This window comes from Natator depressus, chromosome 24, assembly GCF_965152275.1.
Source record: "Natator depressus isolate rNatDep1 chromosome 24, rNatDep2.hap1, whole genome shotgun sequence".
Lineage (NCBI taxonomy): Eukaryota > Metazoa > Chordata > Testudines > Cheloniidae > Natator > Natator depressus.
In genome coordinates, this window is record NC_134257.1 from 7,973,333 (window position 1) to 7,991,688 (window position 18,356).

The 18,356-nt window shown below is 45.6% G+C and overlaps 1 protein-coding gene across 2 annotated transcripts in view; it reads right to left on the reverse strand.

Annotated features, from left to right (window-relative positions):
* CERS2 (ceramide synthase 2) overlaps window positions 1–10,709 on the reverse strand; it is a 47,146-nt gene extending 36,437 nt beyond the window's left edge. Inside the window, exon 1 of one of the 2 annotated variants that reach the window (XM_074938681.1) lies at window positions 10,579–10,709. Coding sequence is in view for 1 of the 2 variants with exons in the window: in XM_074938679.1 (XP_074794780.1) it covers window positions 9,743–9,774 (32 nt within the window). In the remaining variant the exon portion in view is untranslated. Of the gene's footprint in view, window positions 1–9,742; window positions 9,933–10,578 lie in introns of those variants that run through there. The other variant, XM_074938679.1, reaches the window with a different exon arrangement.
* Window positions 10,710–18,356: the final 7,647 nt, after the last annotated feature.

An 18,356-nucleotide genomic window follows, 5' to 3' on the forward strand; every position in this document is an offset into this window, starting at 1 on the left:
CCACTCGCACCTCACCCCTCCTCCATGAGTTCTGGAAGATAATTGCTAATGGCTCCGAGATTGTTCCTTAAACAGCCTAGGATTAACTTCATCAGGCCCTGCTGCCTTGAATATATCTAACTTATCTAAATATTTTTTAACCTGTTATTTCCTTATTTTGTCTTGCGTTCCCCCCCACCTTGTTGTTAATATTAATTGTGTTAAATATCTGGTTACAATTACAATATACCTTTCTAGTGAAGACTGAAGCAAAACAGACATTAAACACCTCGGCCCTCTTGATATCGTCCGTTATTAGCTCTCCTTCCCTGCTAAGTAGAAAACCTACACTTTTGTCCTCCTTTCTCTTGCTCCTAATCTATTTAAAGAACCTCTTCTTATTGCCCTTTATTCCCCTTGCTACGCAGAACTCATTTTGTGCCTTAGCCTTTCTGATTTTGTCCCTATATGCTCGTGTTATTCCTTTGTACTCCTCTTGGCAATTCATCCATATTCCCACTTGTTGTAGAATTCCCATCTTATACCGCCAGCCCAATAGTCTATGATGCCACTGTAGTTACATGCACTTCTACAACATTGGCAGAGATGAGGGGTGGGGGAATTCAGGGCTGGAATGGCAGTAAATTGGGATTGAAGCAGCAGTGATGTGGGAGCGTGTAGCCAGGACTGGAAGAGCGAAGAGTGCTGCTGGCTGAGGTTTAGCAGAGCAGTAGCACTTGTGCACCCTATGCCTGGGTGACATTAGCACATCCTCACTTCCACAGGTGCTGAATTCCAAGGCTTCAGCTTTCCTAGGGAAGGCAATGCTGGGTATACAGCTATGCTGGCCGCCCTCCCCCTGCTGCAGAGGAACCAGGACGACAAAGAGGAAGGAAAACAATCCCACAAAGCAGGATTAGACACCAACACAAACAGGCTACACTCTCAGGTTTCACTAAGTAAAGGACATCGGATGACTGAAACCAGAGCTAAGAATCAGGGAACCAGACCAGGGTCCTGGTTTTCCTCAGTTCAGAGTTGAGATTTCCAGAATCAGGGACCTAACCGGAGGCACCTAAACCAGCAGCCTGATTTACAGCTGTCACTGGGAGTTGCGGGGATACAGCACCTCTGGAAATTAGATCCTCCCCTTTCAAAAAGCCAGTGCAAAGACCCCTCCCCACTTAAATCCATAATCTCTGAGTTCAGGCACAAAAGGGCATTTATGGGATATCTAAGATGTACCACAGTACAAATCAAAATGCAACCAGGGGAGATTTAATACTGTAGCACCCAGAGTGCGGGGAGGGAAAACATCCCAGCTCAGGTACAAGATGCAGAGCAGGTAGGGTATGTAACCCATTGCACTAATACAGATTTAATAGGACCATCACACAGGGAGGTAGCACAGGCTGGGAGTTAGGAGATACAAGTTCTATTCTCAGCCCTGACCTTGAGCAAGTCTCTCCATTTCCCCTCCCACTTCATGTCCATTAGATGGTTGGCTGTTTGGAGCAGGGACCATCCCCCAAGGGGTTCATCTACACTGCAATAAAAAACCCAGAGTCTCAGAACCTAAATCAACATGGGCTCAGGCTGTGAGGCTAAAAAATTTCAGTGTAGACATTCTGGCTTAGGCTGAAGCCTGGGCTCGGAAAACCCGCTGTAAAGGGTGGGTCCCAGATCCCGGGCTCGAGCCCAAGCCCAAACAACTACACTGCAATTTTTAGCCCCGCAGCCCGAGCCCGCATAAGCCGACCTAGGCCAGCCACAGGTCTTTTATTGCAGCGTAGACATACCTTATGTGAACGTACCACATCTAACATGATGGGGCCCACATCTCAGTTGCAGCCCCTAAACACCAATGGAATGTTATATATTTGTAAAGTGTTTTGAGCTCTCCAGATGAAACGCACTAGATAAGAGCTGGAGGGTTGTATGAGATATACACATCGCTCTAGCTCTTACCTACCGATTTTCATCTGGAGATCTCAAAGCACTTTACACAGGTGGTTTCAGTCTCATTGTCCCCATCCTATAGATGGGGAAAATGAGGCACATGGAGGGAAAGCAACTTACCCAAGGTCACCCAGAAGGCCCGCAGCAGAGCTCCGAACAGAACCCAGGTACCCTGAGACTCTATCCGCCAGGCTGCAGAGAGAGGATGGGCGAGAAGGGAGGAGCGGAACTGTCCCATGAAAGGATCTTGACGTCCCAAATTACAGGTTTGAAAATGATGACCAAGAACCGGCCCCCACTGGCATGACCCTTCAGCCTTGGGAAATTAGTGCCTCTGGCACCTTTGCCACACAATCAATATTTTACTTTCAGTGAAACTAGGGATGAGTGCGCCACGTCCCTTGATTGACTTGCTGGCTCAGGGAGGTCTGCCCTGCCCCGTGCCAGAGCTAATATTAGTTTGTCTACTTAAAGATTCAATAGACTGCGGGGGAGGGAGTGACACTTCTTCCAAGGAACTTGGTTTCTATTTGCCTGTCTCCTCACCCGCCTCTTCAGTCTTGAAGCTTTGCTAAGTAAGGAAGATTTGTAAGGAGGAGGGAGGGAAAAGGAGAGCAAGAAATCCATGCTGCTGCTAAAACAAATAGGAGCAAGGGCTGTAATTGGCATGGATCAAAGCTGCCATATTAGCAGAGTTAAGCACCAGAACAGGTTACCAACAGGGATGTGAAACCTGTCATTAGCGGTTTTTAAGAGCAGGTTAGAAGACAAACACCTGTCAGGGATTCTGTAGGCTTACTTGGCCTGCTTCAGCGCAGGGGACTGGACCAAATGACCTCTCGGGGTCCCATCCCGCCCTGCATTTCTACGATTTGATGACTGTCAAAGGCACAAAGGGCAGGCAGGTGCTCTGTGATGCTAAAGCCCTACTCCCCTAACACCTTGCATTACAGGATCCGAAAGAGCTTGACACTGATTTGTCCTCACAACCCCCTCGCGTGAGAGGAAAATCCCATTACCCCCATTTTACATATGGGGAAACTGAGCAGGAAAGCAACTTGCTCAAGGTCTCCCAGCGAGTCAGTGGCCAAGCCAGGATTAGAACTCAGGGGGTCCTGGCACCCAGCCCCCTGCTGCACCCAACAGACTATGGTTTAGTAGAGGAAGGTGGGTAAGCATTATCTTCTCTTTATAGATGGGTTAGATTAAAAGCTTTTTGGGACAGGGGCTCTCACCAATAAGGGGAAGTGACCTGTCTGATGTCGTATGTCCAACTTGGTGACAGAAACAGAATCTAGGAGTCTCATCTCTCAAATGGCTCTAAATCACTACACATCACTCCCTTTATCTCTAGATCTCAAAACGCTTTACAGAGGAGGTCAGTATAACTGTCTCCCCATTCAACACACAGGGAAACAGACCGAGATGGGAAGTGACTTGTCCAAAGCCCCCCAGCGGCAGAGTTGGGAATAGAACTCGGGGCTTCAAGTCCCAGTCTAGTGTCCTACATACCAGGCCACATAACCTCTCATTGTATTAACAACAATGTAAAAGGAGATTTTCAGAAGCATCAAAGGAATTTTTAGGTGTACAAATTCCATTCAAAGTCAATATGACTTGGTCCCTAAATCCCTTCGGTACTTTTGATCACCTCCTTCCTTATTGCTTGGTTTGTTTACTAATCTGTACAGCTAATCAGAAGTATTTTAGTTTTTAAAGACCACTGTGTGAGAGTCTCTAGATCGCTAACAGAATTTTTGCACAGACTTCAAAAATAGCTACTTAAAAATATATATTTAAAGAAAGAACCCATGGGGGGTGTGGGGGAGGGGGTGAATCAATCTCTCAGTTACTCTTCTACCAATCCTTTTAGCTCAGGGGAGTGCAAGGGTTAACAAGTGCTGCGGTCCATTTTAGGGATGGGATGACTAAAGCAGCATCATTAAGTCTGTTAATATACTTTTCCGCTCATTTTTCATTTATAGATTCATAGATTCTAAGACTGTGATCATCTAGTCTGGCCTCCTGAATAGCACAGGCCCAAGAACTGCCCTGAATTAATTCCCGTTTGAACTAGAGTATCTTTTAAAAAACACCCCCAGCCTTGAAGAAAAACATCCAACTGTTGTATGGCTCTGGTCCATTCCAATTGTCCCACTGCCATGCCTGGCTGATGAGACATTTCCAAAAGTTTGGGCAGCAAAAGGCTCAGGCACCAGACAGGAACTCAAAAGACCCAGGTCCAATTCCCAGCCCAAGTCACTTGGCCTCTCTGTGCCTCAGTTTCTCCTGTAAAGGGAAGACTATAGTTATTTCTTTCTCCCACCTTTGTCTAAGGAATTCAGGCCAAGGACTTTGTTGCACTACATGCATGTTGGATTGGTTTAATCTGCAGAAAACCGAGGGGGATAACAGTTTAAGTACACAAAAGATTGTTACAAGGAGGAAAGAGAAAAAAATATTCTTAACTTTTGAGGATAGGACAAGAAGCAATGGACTTAAATTGTAGCAAGGGCAATTTAGGTTGGACATTAGGGAAAACTTCCTGTCAGGGTAGTTAAGCACTGAAATAAATTTTCTAAGGAGGTTGTGGAATCTCCATCACTGGATATTTTTAAGAGCAGGTTAGACAAACACCTGTCAGCAATGGTCTAGATAATATTTAGTCCTGCCTTGAGTACAGGGGACTAGACTAGAAGACCTCTCGAGGTCCCTTCCAGTCCTATGATTCTACATATAGTACTGATCACAATGGGGCCCTGATCCGGTCGGGGCTTCTAGGCATTGTTATGATGTAAATAATAAAATAGAAGAATTATGACTGCTTCACATCGTCCTAACCACAAGACCACAGAACCCAGATGCTTAGACTGGCTACCTACACTAGTCTACCAAGAAAACCCCTCCATCCTATGCTAATCAAGAGTAAACTGATTGTTAAACTCATTGCCAAAATAACATTGTCATTGTTCCTTCAGTGCGTCACAGCAGCACGCTGAGACACCGATCAAGGCCTTGTCACACTGGGCACTGCACAGACTGTGTGAGGACCATACCCTGCCCGTAAAGAGCCCCCAATCTAAACAGACCAGGCAGACAAGGACTGATCATCCCCATTTTCCAGAGTAAAGCCCCGATCCTACCAACACTTATGTATGTTTAATTTTACCTCCATGAGTCACTGTTAGGCACATGATAAGAAGTGTTTGCAGGATCAGGGCCTAACAAACAAAAACTAGACAGACAGACAATGGGTGGGAATGGAAAAGAGAGGCCCTGAAAAGGGAATCACAAGGTCAAACAGGAAATCAGTGGCAGAGCTGGGAAGAGAACCAAGGTCTCCCAAGTCTCAGGCTGGTGCCCTACCCAGTAGGCCACAAAGCCACTCTGATAGAGAACTGTGCTGGCTGATGAGTTAGAGAGAGCCAGACCATTAAGAAAAGAGATTTTTGGCAGACAAAGAAGTAAGCAACTAACTGAGCAAAGTGCTGGATTCAGAGATCTAAACAGAGACAGACACACAGCTGCAGGCTATGAAAAAGCTTATCAGCTGCTTTTGGAATTTACTCAAGTAGTTTGGGTTTTGTTTAACTAATTCCATGATTTTTTTTTAATTTAAAAAAAAAAATGAATGAATGAGATTATGTGCTTGTGATCCCCAAACCCAGGGAAATCTGTAGTGTTGGCAGTGATGCTCCTCAGAGTTAAAGGGACATCATAAATTTAAGATTAGTCTCCAAATTTAGGGTTAGCAGGGTTGTCTTTTTAAAAACTGGCATTATTATTTATACAGCACCAGAAGGAATCTCATGTGCTCTGCAGTATTAAGATGCCAACACCTCTGACCTCACGCTGAAGGCATCCTGATTTAAGTTGATAACCTTACAGATAAGAGACCAGGGTGGGGTTACACCAAAGAGCAGTGATTAAGCAGTGGAGTTTGGTTCATTACCTCCACAATTTCCATTTCCTTTTTTTTTTTTAAATATACATACATAAAAAACACAGTTTTCCAGTTATTTGGAGAAGGCTTTCAGAGGGTTAGAAGGGAGAAATAGGATTTATTTGCAAAGAAATGTTGCCAAATCTTGAGTCTTTTGATAACTGTTGCTTTTCTTAAAGCCCCTGGTCCCACAGTCAGGAGGTTACATGAAAATCTTTTACTTCTAGCCCTTGTGGTCACAGAGAAAAACTTGAAAATATGACCCCTAATGGCAAAACAAAAACAAAATACACCACATGCACCACAGAAGGCAAACAAACAGAACCCAACAGTGCAGCCTAATGGGTAGGTCACTGGACTGGGACTCAGGCGACTTTGTTCTGTTCCTGGCTCTGCCACTGATTTTCTGGTTTCAGAGTAACAGCCGTGTTAATCTGTATTCGCAAAAAGAAAAGGAGTACTTGTGGCACCTTAGAGACTAACACATTTATTTGAGCATAAGCTTTCGTGAGCTACAGCTCACTTCATCGGATGCATACTGTGGAAAGTGTAGAAGATCTTTTTATACACACAAAGCATGTGTGTATAAAAAGATCTTCTACACTTTCCACAGTATGCATCCGATGAAGTGAGCTGTAGCTCACGAAAGCTTATGCTCAAATAAATTGGTTAGTCTCTAAGGTGCCACAAGTACTTCTTTTTACTGATTTTCTGGGTGACTTGGGCAAGTCACTACCTCTCTGTGTGCCTCAGTTTCTCTGTCTGCATAATGATACCTCCTTTGCAAAGCACTTTGAAATCTCAGTGTTAAGTTCTGTTTATTTGCCTCCCGATTTCATTTCATTTTTTTTTTTTTAAACACATTCATGGGACTACTCATAACAGTAAAATGTTTAGTTTGTGTGTAAGTGTTTACAGGATCAGGGCCTTGAGTGCTTTTGAAAAAACCACACATGGATTTCTAGGTAGCTGTACCAAACAGCTGTACAAGGGGCAGGAGAACCTGAAAGTGAAAGTAACTAAAAACAAAAGTGAAACAGACTAGCCTATGTAAACATACACATGGAGCAGTAGTGATGACAGGTCAATATTCTTTAAATTCTTTCAGTCTCACCCATCCGACATCCTGTAATTCCCGAGTGACAGCTAGGGATTTATTGAGAATAGAATCTTTTTGTCTTCATAGTTAACACATTACATCTGGGCAACTTCTGCTTTGCCACTGCTGGCTTAAAAATAACAAAGCCATGATTTTCAAAAGCAATGAGTCATTTTGTAGGACCCAACCCAAAGCGCTTTAAAAGGGGTTTGAATTTCAGAGTGTGTTAAGTACCTGCCATACCCACAATGGAGCTATGACAGTTTACACGAGCTGAGGATGTGGCCCAGGGTGTTTCAAGTTGGACACCCAAAAACAGAAGCATCAAAATAAAATCACCAATCATAGTGGGGGGGGGGGAGGAAAAGGGGGAAATCTATGCCCAAAAATAGATAGCTCATACGAAACTCTCCACTGATGTGAATAATTAACCTGAAGGAGTTGAGTCTTGATTGTCTAGCAATTCAGATCACAGAGCTAGGGAAGGGGGAGGGAAAACGCATGGATTATTAACATTTGGCTAACTGGATGCTCAGGAATAGCTCACAAAACCCCCATCCTGCAATCTGACCTCTCCACGCAAAACCCAGCCCAACAATGTGGTTCCTCATGGGTGCAGGGAACCACCTGCTCAAACCAGACCGAAAGATCAGGCCAAAGCACTAGCAAGAAACAGAAGTGGTAATGATCCTGCATCCTACATTTGCTTCAGACTGAAAGCTCTTTGTGGCAGAAAACCCTTCTTTGCAGAGAAATTTGAAGTGCCAGGCGCTGCATGTACCCCCACAAGATTCTGCTCACTCAGCCAAGTTGTTTTTTTTTTTTTTTTAAAGGGGGAATATTTATAATTCCAGTTATGATGGGAAACAGAGGAAAGAGTAAATAAAGTATTATTTTCCACTGACAGCCTTGCAAGATTTGCTGTATAAATAATGCTCCTTGGAATTAACCCATCTAGATGGGAATGGAGAGGAGGGCTGTTTTGGGATGAACTTGGAATCAGAAACTTTTGCTTTTCAAGTGTTTTGGTTTGCTCAGCACCAGGGTTGTCAGCTGGAGCCACCACTAACAAGGCCAAAGATTCAGGCTCCCCAGTAAATATAAACTAGAACTAGGATGACCCTGGTTACAACAAAATTAGAGGTGAGACCTTTATCTCAAAGATAGAAACATACCCCCTTTAACACAGCTACCAACATGCCAGAAATTTACTGATTTCTGTACAGAGTAGGCTAATTTTAAAAGGTGCCCAAGAATTACATTATAGCATCAAGCAGGTTACACATTCTACCTTAAGGTCCTTATCTGACCTCCATTATTGTAGTATGTGAGCACCTCACAATCTTTACCATATTTATCCTCCCAAACCCTCTGTGAGGAAGGATCACCCCCCATTTTACAGTTGGGGAACCTCAGGCACAGACAAACGAAGGCCAAGATGCTCAAATGTATTTAGGCTTTTAACTTCCATTAATTTCTGAAGTGACTTGCCCAAGGTTACAGAGGAAGTCTGCAGCAGGGCAGGGAATTAAACAGATCTCCCAAGTCACAGATCAGTGTTCTGACCACGGGGCCATCTTCCTCTCTATTCCTAGACTGTTAAATTATTCAGTATGCTGATCTTGTAAAGTTATTGCAGATTCTGACTGTTCCCATACCTTTCGTACAGTCAGAGCCGATAAGGGTTCTGACACATTGGGCTCCTGTCCCCTTTCCTCCCCCCGCCCAAATATGGTAATTGAGAACCTGCATTGCTGAATCAATGAACATTACAAACAGAGTCTTTCGTTCCGTTTAAGAGAGAGCCCAAAGATCCAGCTATCTTACTTTGGAAGGCAGCCTCAGATTCTGTATAATGAAACCTTCTATTTTACTGAATGCTAGAATGTACTCACAGATGAAGCATGGGGCTGGGAGCCAGCAATTTCCCTGGCCTCCAACTTACTGTGTGGTCTTTCTTGAGCCACATAAAACCGATGAAGTGAGCTGTAGCTCACGAAAGCTTATGCTCAAATAAATTGGTTAGTCTCTAAGGTGCCACAAGTACTCCTTTTCTTTTTGGGGTTTTCAGAGTACCCTAGGGGAGTCAGGAACCCAGCTGCTATTAAATTTGCACACTTTCCACCCCCTTAAGCCCCATTAAAAGTTCACTGATTCAATCCCCCCCCCCCGAAACATGGGGTGTCTGAAGATGAACATTTATGCAGAACTTAATGCATAATATGGAATCTTTTCCACAGACTACAATCTGCTTTGACTCAGGCCCGTTAACTGGCAAGTCACATTATGGCTCCTGGAATTCAGAAAGTGGGAAGTCAGCAGCCCAGGAGCTTAAAAAACATAAAGAGACTCAGCAGAGATATGTGCTGTTTAACATCTGAAGAGTCAAAACAAGATAAACTCCCGTAATTGAGGCCTCGGAAAACATACTCCCTGCAAACCTTTCCCAGTTACATTAAGCGTTCTGCAAAGTTGTGTGCTTTGGAAAAGTCCCAAACTCACCACAGCAACAAGGCTGGAGGCAGGACAGGTTCCCCCCACCCCAAAAAAACTGGAAGCAAAAGAATAAAATCCTTATAAATGTAGAAAGCATGTACCCCAAAGGTAGGGCATATGGTGGGGAAGAGACCTTAGATTACTTGGAAAATAATTATATCCCACACACGGCATCGTCCAAACTCCATAAGGCACTATCCTTCAAGGGGGGGTGGGGGGGGGGACACTTTATCAACAGCGGGATAACAGCCTCTCCTCCAACTTACTTTCTGCTCACGATCCACCCAGCCGGTTGCATTCCCTCATTTTAAGGGGAGCGTGCAAGGCCCGTCCACACCCCCGCAGGCTCAGAAGTGGCTCTGGCCAGCCGACGCAACCGCCGGAGTCCCCAGCTTTTGCAAACGCTTCCAGCCTCTCCGCTTGTTGCAAACGGGAGAGCCGATGACATGACCCCGCCGCCGCCGCCTTGGCACGGAAACTTTGCAAAACCCTCCCTGCCCAAGGGAAGGGCAGCGCGTGGAGACGATAAAGAAGACAGGAGGAGGAGTGGGGGGGGGGGGGCGGTTAACGCGTTTCGTGACTGTTTCAAGCCCGGGCGCCCTCAGAGGGAATAAGGCAGAGCGGGACCGACCGCGACACGACCCCCCTTCCCCACCCCACCTTCGTGAACCAGTTTCTGGTAAACGCTTCACGTGGGTGGACACGGGCTGAGACGCACCGAAGCCCATTTGAATCCATTAGTCATGGCAAGGGAAGGGAAAGGGGGGGGGGGGAAATGCAGCAGAAACCACCCCCCCTCCCTTTTTTAACGGCTTCCACACACAAAAGAGGAGGAGAAATCGACAACTCCCCACCCCCCCATCAAAGGGAGGGGTGCCCCCATCCCCCCCCTTGCACACGCCCCCTAGCGGGGGGGCCGTTGTTTCCCTCGCCCTCTCTCGGGCCGCCGGGGCGGGCAGAAGCCGCCTGGCGAAACCCCACCCTGCAGCCGACGCTCGCGAAGAGCCGCGCGTCGCTTCCCCTCAGGCGCCGCCGCCAACCGCCCCCGGGGAGGGGGAGGGGGGGAGCCCCCCGACAGACAGACAGACAGACGCTCACTCACCTGTGGAAGAGCTGGAGCGGGCTCCCTGCGGCCTCTCGCCTGCGCCTCTCGGTCCCCGCCCCTGCCGGGCAACGCGCGCCCTGCCCCGTGACGTGCCCGCCGCCGCCGCGCGAGACGCTGGTCCAGCCCCAGCAGTCGACCGCGGAGAAACCGATCGGTCGCCCGAAGCCTCTGCCGCCGCGGGGAGGGGCGGATCCGGGCTGAGGCCACGCCCCACCCTGCGGTTGCTGGCGCCGCGCGGCCGCTCCTCCGCGCGGGGGTGGAGGGGGGCGCGCGACTCAGGGGGGTGGAGGGCGGGAGGCGCGGGGGATAGAGGGATAGATACGGGGATCAACTGATAGACTGAGACGGGGCTCGATAGAGAATCAGTAGCGAGAGTCGGGGATCAAGAGAGACAGAGAAAGAGATACGCGGATAGCTGGATAGATAGAGACGGGGCTCAATACAGCGATCGATAGATACAGGGCTCAATAGAGAGATGAGATCTGAGGATCGATAGATACAGGGATCAATAGATGAGGTGTCTGAGGATCATAGAATCATAGAATATCAGGGTTGGAAGGGACCTCAGGAGGTCATCTAGTCCAACCCCCTGCTCAAAGCAGGACCAATCCCCAGTTTTTGCCCCAGATTCCAAATGGCCCCCTCAAGGATTGAACTCACAACCCTGGGTTTAGCAGGCCAAATACTGTACAGGGATTAATAGAGAGATGAGGTGTATGAGGATTAATAGATACAGTGATCAATAGAGAGATGGATTCAGGGATCAATAGAGAGATTAGGTGTATGAGGCTTAATAGATACCTGTGGGGATCAATAGAGAGATGGATACAGGGATCAATAGAGAGATGAAGTGTATGAGGATTAATAGATACAGTGATCAATAGAGAGATGGATACAGGGATCAATAGAGAGATGAAGTGTATGAGGATTAATAGAAACAGTGATCAATAGAGAGATGGATACAGGGATCAATAGAGAGATGAGGTGTATGAGGATTAATAGATACAATGATCAATAGAGAGATGGATACAGGGATCAATAGAGAGATGAGGTGTATGAGGATTAATAGATACCTGTGGGGATCAATAGAGAGATGGATACAGGGATCAATAGAGAGATGAAGTGTATGAGGATTAATAGATACAGTGATCAATAGAGAGACGGATACAGGGATCAATAGAGAGATGAGGTGTATGAGGATCGATAGATACATGTGGGGATCAATCGAGAGATGGATACAGGGATCAATCGAGAGATGAGGTGTATGAGGATCGATAGATACATGTGGGGATCAATAGAGAGACGGATACAGGGATCAATAGAGAGATGAGGCTACAGAGGGTTATGCAGAACCCCCTCCCAATACGCTGGCCCCCAGCGGGGGGTGTAGCAGCTAGGGATCCCCTCCACTCTCCCTGGCTGCCTGCCAATGGTCGATGTGCTGCTCAGAGCCCATTGCATGCCACCTTCCTTCCTCCCCGGAGCCACTCCAGCCTTACTGGCCCATCCCTGCCCCAAGGAGGAGGGCAGAGCTGGTAGCTGAGTGGCAGTGAGGTGCTCCCAGGAAGCCTCCTTGTGCCCCTCAATAGTGTGCCCTCACTCCCCCCGCTTCCCCCAAACAACTAGGGAAATTCGCTGCCCCAAAACTTTGTTATTGGAGCGTTAAGTCTGGCTAGCCTCTTGCCTTTCCAGAACGTCGAGGGGCCCCCTTACTTAAACCTCTGAAAAGTAGGAAATACCGAGATGCACACCAGCCCTGCCTCGCAACCTTAACTCTGCCCCTGGAGCTGGCAAGAGCCGCTGGGGAAGTCCTGCTAGTAAGTCTGGCTGATGTGAAAGACTCTAACCCTCAGACCCCATCTCTGTGTCACCTGATGCATTAGCTTTTTAGAGTGCTCCTTTGAGCTGCTTCTCTGTGGGTGCTGTTGCACTGCCTGGAGGAGACACACGGCTTGAGCATGTCATCAACATGATACAAGAGTGGCAGGTGAGAGAAACCAAGAAGAGGAAGCGTGTAGTGGAAAGTCTCTGGGGGCCATCATAGCTTGAGAGTATTCATAGCTTGAGAGTCAGCAGTCCCACCCTCAGTGTACCAGGATGTCCAGTGGTAGTACAGCGAGCACCCAGTGAGAATCTCTATTATGGCTTTTGCAGTGCCAGTCGATAGGGAGGGGGAAATCTCTTTGCTGCTTTCTTGGTGCTTATCTCCAGGGACACAAAGCACTATGTTGCACCACAGTTCCTGATGCTTGGGTGAGAACCCAGCTTGGCTTATTTTTTGGCGTATATCAGAGGCTGGAGAAACACTAAGGCACATCAACTGTATTTGCAAACTCAAGAGGGCAATTGGACACACCCTATCCCATTGCTACAGCGGCAGGTCTGACAAACCCCACCTGGAACCAGCTAAAATACATTCTCATTAACTCCTGCCAAGGCACAGAGTTCTCCTGTGAAATCTGGGTGTTGGTATTAAACACAAAGGATCTGACAGGTAGACAGCGCAACCCTGCCTGGTAGTGGGAAAACAAAGAATCTTGCCTGGCTACAAGATTAAACCTGAGGTTGGCCAAAACCAGACATAGGAACACCCTGTTATCAGGGGGAGAAGTAGTAGGTGCTCCCATAGAAAAATGGCCCTTGAGTCTAGATTTAAGAGGCAACAAGGTGCTGGCAAGGGACACCGACCCAGAGCTTTTAATAAAGCTCCCGATGGCACTCGGCCAGGGTTTTGTGTAGGTAGCTATGGAGTGAGTCCAAAGAGGAGTAGACAAACAGAGCGCCTCGGAACATGAAGTCAGGAATGCTGCTTCGGTCCTTGGTGCTCCGTTGTTCTGACCAAGCTATGAGCTGCCAAATTCCTTTACCCAACATCGCAAGAAGGAAGGAGAGTCCATTGATTTGGGCATTAGATGAAAACATCAATACTCTTGCTGGAAGGTTGCAGCATAACACGACTTTATTTGTTAAACTCCAGACCTTAACACACAAGAACCAAAACCAGAGAGAGACAAAGCAGGCTGCTCCCTAAGGCAGCAAGGCACACCTTACCCAATCTTTCTCTAGCATGGCTCTTTGCAGACTGGCACTGACTGCTGTTAGGCCCATATCACACGCTTCCCTATAGAGTCCCCTAGCCTGCTAGCAAAACCAGGAAGGCCCCCTGAGAATTTAAAGTGACAGTTTATAATTAACACAGTTTTCAATGCACCACAGTTCGCACCAGTTGCTGTCCTGTCAATGCTGTCAACAGAGTAAAATCCCTAGCTCTTTGCATCCGTAGATCAAAATGTGCTTTACGAAGAAGGTCAGTGTCATTGTCCCCATTTTACAGATGGAGAAACTGAGGTCACCAGCAGAGCTAGGAATTGAATTTGGGTCACCTGAGCCCCACTCCAGTGCACTGTAAGTCTAAGTCTTCTTCCTTTAGCCGCAGAAAGTGACCCCATGAACTCGCCGTTGGGGGCTGAAGGGTCCTCCTTCCACTCACCCAATAGACTGCAGCACCCGCCTGTGGAGCGCCCACTCTTCATGGATGTGTGGCACAGCCAACCAGCCTAGGAGGCATCTAACGCACACGGTGGGGCCACGGTGGTGAGTCAGACGCCTTTCTGCTGAGCAGACAGGTTTGCTGCAGCTGCGGCAGCAAGCCTGCTCAGACCAAATGGAGAAGTGTGCGTTTGGGGGCGGGGAGGGCGTATCACTGACCAGTCTTAGTTCTGTGATTTGCAGAGACACCCAATTGGCGGCTGCAGGGAGTACCCCAGGGCCAGAAGACTTAGGGAATGGCTACCCTGCCATAGAAGACCCCCGGCAGCAAGTGTCAGAGCCTGGGTCAACTGACTTGGGCTGGCACTACAGGGCTAGAAATAGCAGTGTAGAGAATCGGGCTGGAGACCCAGTGAGGAGGGAGGGTCTCCAGCTCAAGCACAAACAGCTACACTGCTATTTTCAGCCCCCTAGTATGAGCCCAAGTCAGTTGACCCTCGCTCTGAGGCTTGCTGCTAGGGGTCTTTTCTTTGCACTCTAGATCTACCCTTAGAGGGATGGAGGTTTCTGCTGTTATACCAATAAATTAAAAACCAGCAGGATCTTATTAAAGGGAAAAAAGGCAAAATACCACATTTATTGTGAATACAGAAAGAATCATAGTAAGCAGTTAGTTATAGCTATAACATTCCATTCAATCTCATATTTCTTCACACATTCATTCATATACACACACACACACACACACACACAGGTTCTGCAAGGTTGTTATCATAGTTACCAGCCTTAGAGTTGCTCATGCCAAGCCACTGGCCAGGTGGCCTGGACATGAGGAGGGAGCAGGGCCTTGTCAGATGCTCATCTGATGCTCCTGGAAGTTGGTTTGCAGAATCAGACCCCAAAGTTCTCACTTTTTTAGAGTCTATTTTTATAGGAATTTCTTCCTATGCCAGTCTATGGGAATTGCTTCATCATGCTGTTGCTGAATCAATCAGCAGATAGCATATTCCTGACGGCTCCGTGCTGCTAGATGTTATCTTGTTCTTTGGTTCTCCCATTCTTGAGGCTGTTGGGTGGATTCCAGTCTGCCCTCCGGGGTCCTCTGGTTATTTCCACTTGACGCCTTCTTCAGCCGATGGACACTGGATTCTTAGGCTGGCACCTCCCTGATCATTCAGTTCTTATCCACACCAAGCATCCATCCACATCCATCCTCTATCTCTATTTTAATCACAGTTGTTAATACAACAAAAGGGCGGGGAGTCTCTGGGTGCTGTGTCTGTTGTTAGAGTATTGCTTTGAGTCTCTCTCTGTGAATTGCTTTGAGAACAGACTCTGTCTTAGAATGTACTAACGCAATTAGCAGCTTGCAAGTTTCACATACAGAGGGAGAGAAACAGTACCAAAAACCAAGAGACCTCTTAATTAGTAATACCCTGGAATTTAAACTATGGGGAATCAAACTCATTTGTGATTTTAATACAGAACTTCTTTAATATGATCCAACATAATCCCCCTTTTGACACTAAGATTTATAATCGTCAGTGTCACTTTCTATGTAGCCAATTCAAGAGAAGGTACTGTGAGGCAATTTGAGTTTGTGATTCCAATTCATGCCACATACATGATCCTAGTGATGTATCTTTACTACAAGGTTCTGGGGCAACAGGCAAGGTGAGGCACACCCACTTTTGAGGAGTCCATTCGGTACAACCTCTAGTGTCCAATAGCTTCCCTCCCTCCCCAGCCCACTGGCTCGAGGTCCAGGGTAGCCAGAAGGATCCCACGTGTAATATGGGGAGTGGGCTAACCTTCAATACCTTTGCCTCCAGGGACTGTTGGTGTGCAATTTTGACAACAATTTCTCCCATTAACAAGTCTGGTTTTACAATACTGGAAACATATTGCATCCATTCATATTGATAAGTGTCAAACAATGATCTCTTTCTTTGTTTTAACAAATGCATCAAACCCTTAATATTTCCCAATATGACCCAGAACATTTCGTGTTCCAAAGTAGCTAGTGCAAGTATCTGCATTTCAGTGCATCCCATAGCTATGGCTGTGTGGTTTCCTATTTCTAATATTTTTTTTTTCTTATGCATAAGCCATGTGGTAGTATTAAGCCATTGCCAAAGATTCCATCGGGCTTTTAGGTTACCCAGACCAATTTGGACCAAGTCTACATTGGCATGTACTTGTTTTTGTGTCAGGCTGTCCTGTAGCTGGGTCAGAGAGCTTAATTTATTTTTAAGTACCTGCAGGTCTTTAGTATTTTTTTTTTTTAAACACACAACAGTGCTAGCAACAAGATAAAACATAGAACACAAAACACAATTTCTATTGTGACAGTAGATTCATGGTATTGGGTTGCTTTTCAGCTGGCATCAGCTTTTCCTGATTTTCTGAAAGACAAAAAGAACATGTTTCTACCCCTTTTTGGGGTGGCAGATTATTGCTTAAAATATTTCTTTTACAAATACCCTTGCTGATTGCAGGCAAAACAGAGGAATTGCCCCCGTATTTTCCTGTTTTTGTTCTATAGGCAGGCCAGGTTTCAATGGCTTTTATCTTTTAAGGGTTATGGGGAAATTATCCCACTGTTTAGTCATTAAATCCCTGAGTTTTCCTTCTTATACAGAAGACCAAGTTTATAATGTTTTTCCTGCTGTGTTAAGCTTTAAGTTTTATTTACAGGTAATAACTGAGAAGCATCATTACCATACGACTTTAAAGGGTTTTTCCAAAAATCATACACACTATATGTTGTTACAGGGATACTTATTATCATTAAATTTATTAAAATTATCTTGTTATCCCATGTCTTTTATTTAGACAATTTGTTTGCTGACCAGGTGTGTCCTTTATCTGCAGCTCCTTTGTGCTGCTAGTTCTTTCCTTCCTTTATCATTTAGGTAATTTGCATTTTCACAGACACTTCCTGCTTTTGGATTTAAAGCCACCAGCAGCTCAGAGACTCTATCTTAAAAGGGACACAATCAACTTTCACCAGAGTTTTGATTACTTTTAACTTCTGCTTCCAAAACACACAGCAATCTGAAAAAGAAAACCCAACCTATTGTGGCTCCCTTTGGAGCCCTAATAGCATTTTAATTAAGTAGCATGGTACGTTTGCATTTCTTTTGCCCCTTCTACAATATACCCTGCGCATGTTCTGGGGCAAATGCACATTCCTTCCATAGTTTAACTTCTATAACATTATCCATATCAATTTTTACATAAGGTGTAACTATTTCTTTTTTTTGCTTACAGAGTTTTCATGTACCTTTATCAAAGTGACAGTCTGATTACTCAGAGCCATTTTAAGACTCAGTGTTTCTAACATTGCTTCTTTTTGTTTTGTGCACCTCACCCCTGCTGTTGCTTCAGAGGGCCACTGTCTTTTTTAAATTTCGTATTTATTTATTTTTTTTCATCTGCTATTTTGTTACAAAATCAAACAAACAAACAAAAACCAACCAACCAAACAAAAATAATCCAATTTTTTTTCTATTCTCCAGATTTTGACTGCCCTGCTGCAGCCACAACTTAAAAACATTTTAAATTTTGTAAAGCATTGAGTTACCTTTTTAAGGGTTAAATGCCAAATCCCAAAGCCAAACAGCACTAATTACCTGTGTCTAGCAAAAAGGTCTGTCAGTTTTGCAACTTTGAATTAAAGAGTCAAATGGATTTTTAGTGGCATTATTTAAAACAAAAACAAAACCAACTGGTCCTTAGAACTTTACATATTTACACACACACAGATAGATACATACACATTTTCTTTTCTTTAACATCCCTTCCACGTTGCTCTGTTTTTTTACATCTTACATTCCCTTTATACATTTGAGGCAGTTAAGTTCCAATAGAACCCCCTTATGTTCTTTTAGCAAATTTGACTAAATTGTCCAGTCAAATGATTTTAATCAGTTTCTTTTGCCTGGCTAATTTACAGACATTCCTTTGGAAAAGGGCCCATTTTTCCCTCAGAATGGCTGCAAAGAAACCAAGAATGCTCTTTCTCTAACACTTTTTTTTTCTTTTTAACATTTTCACAAAGTTTAGCTGCTTAATTCCCTCCAGCCTCTGCAGAGTTAACTTTTTTTTTTACTCTTTCTCTTTATAATTATGCCTGGGGGTGCCATACATAGGACCTTCTCCCCCTTTACCTGCCTCCCTCCAGCCTCTGCAGAGTTAACTTTTTCACTCTTTTTGTATTCCTGGAGTGCCTCTTTCACTATTTTCAGCTGGCTTTGGGTATTTGTAGCCAGCACCTTCCAATT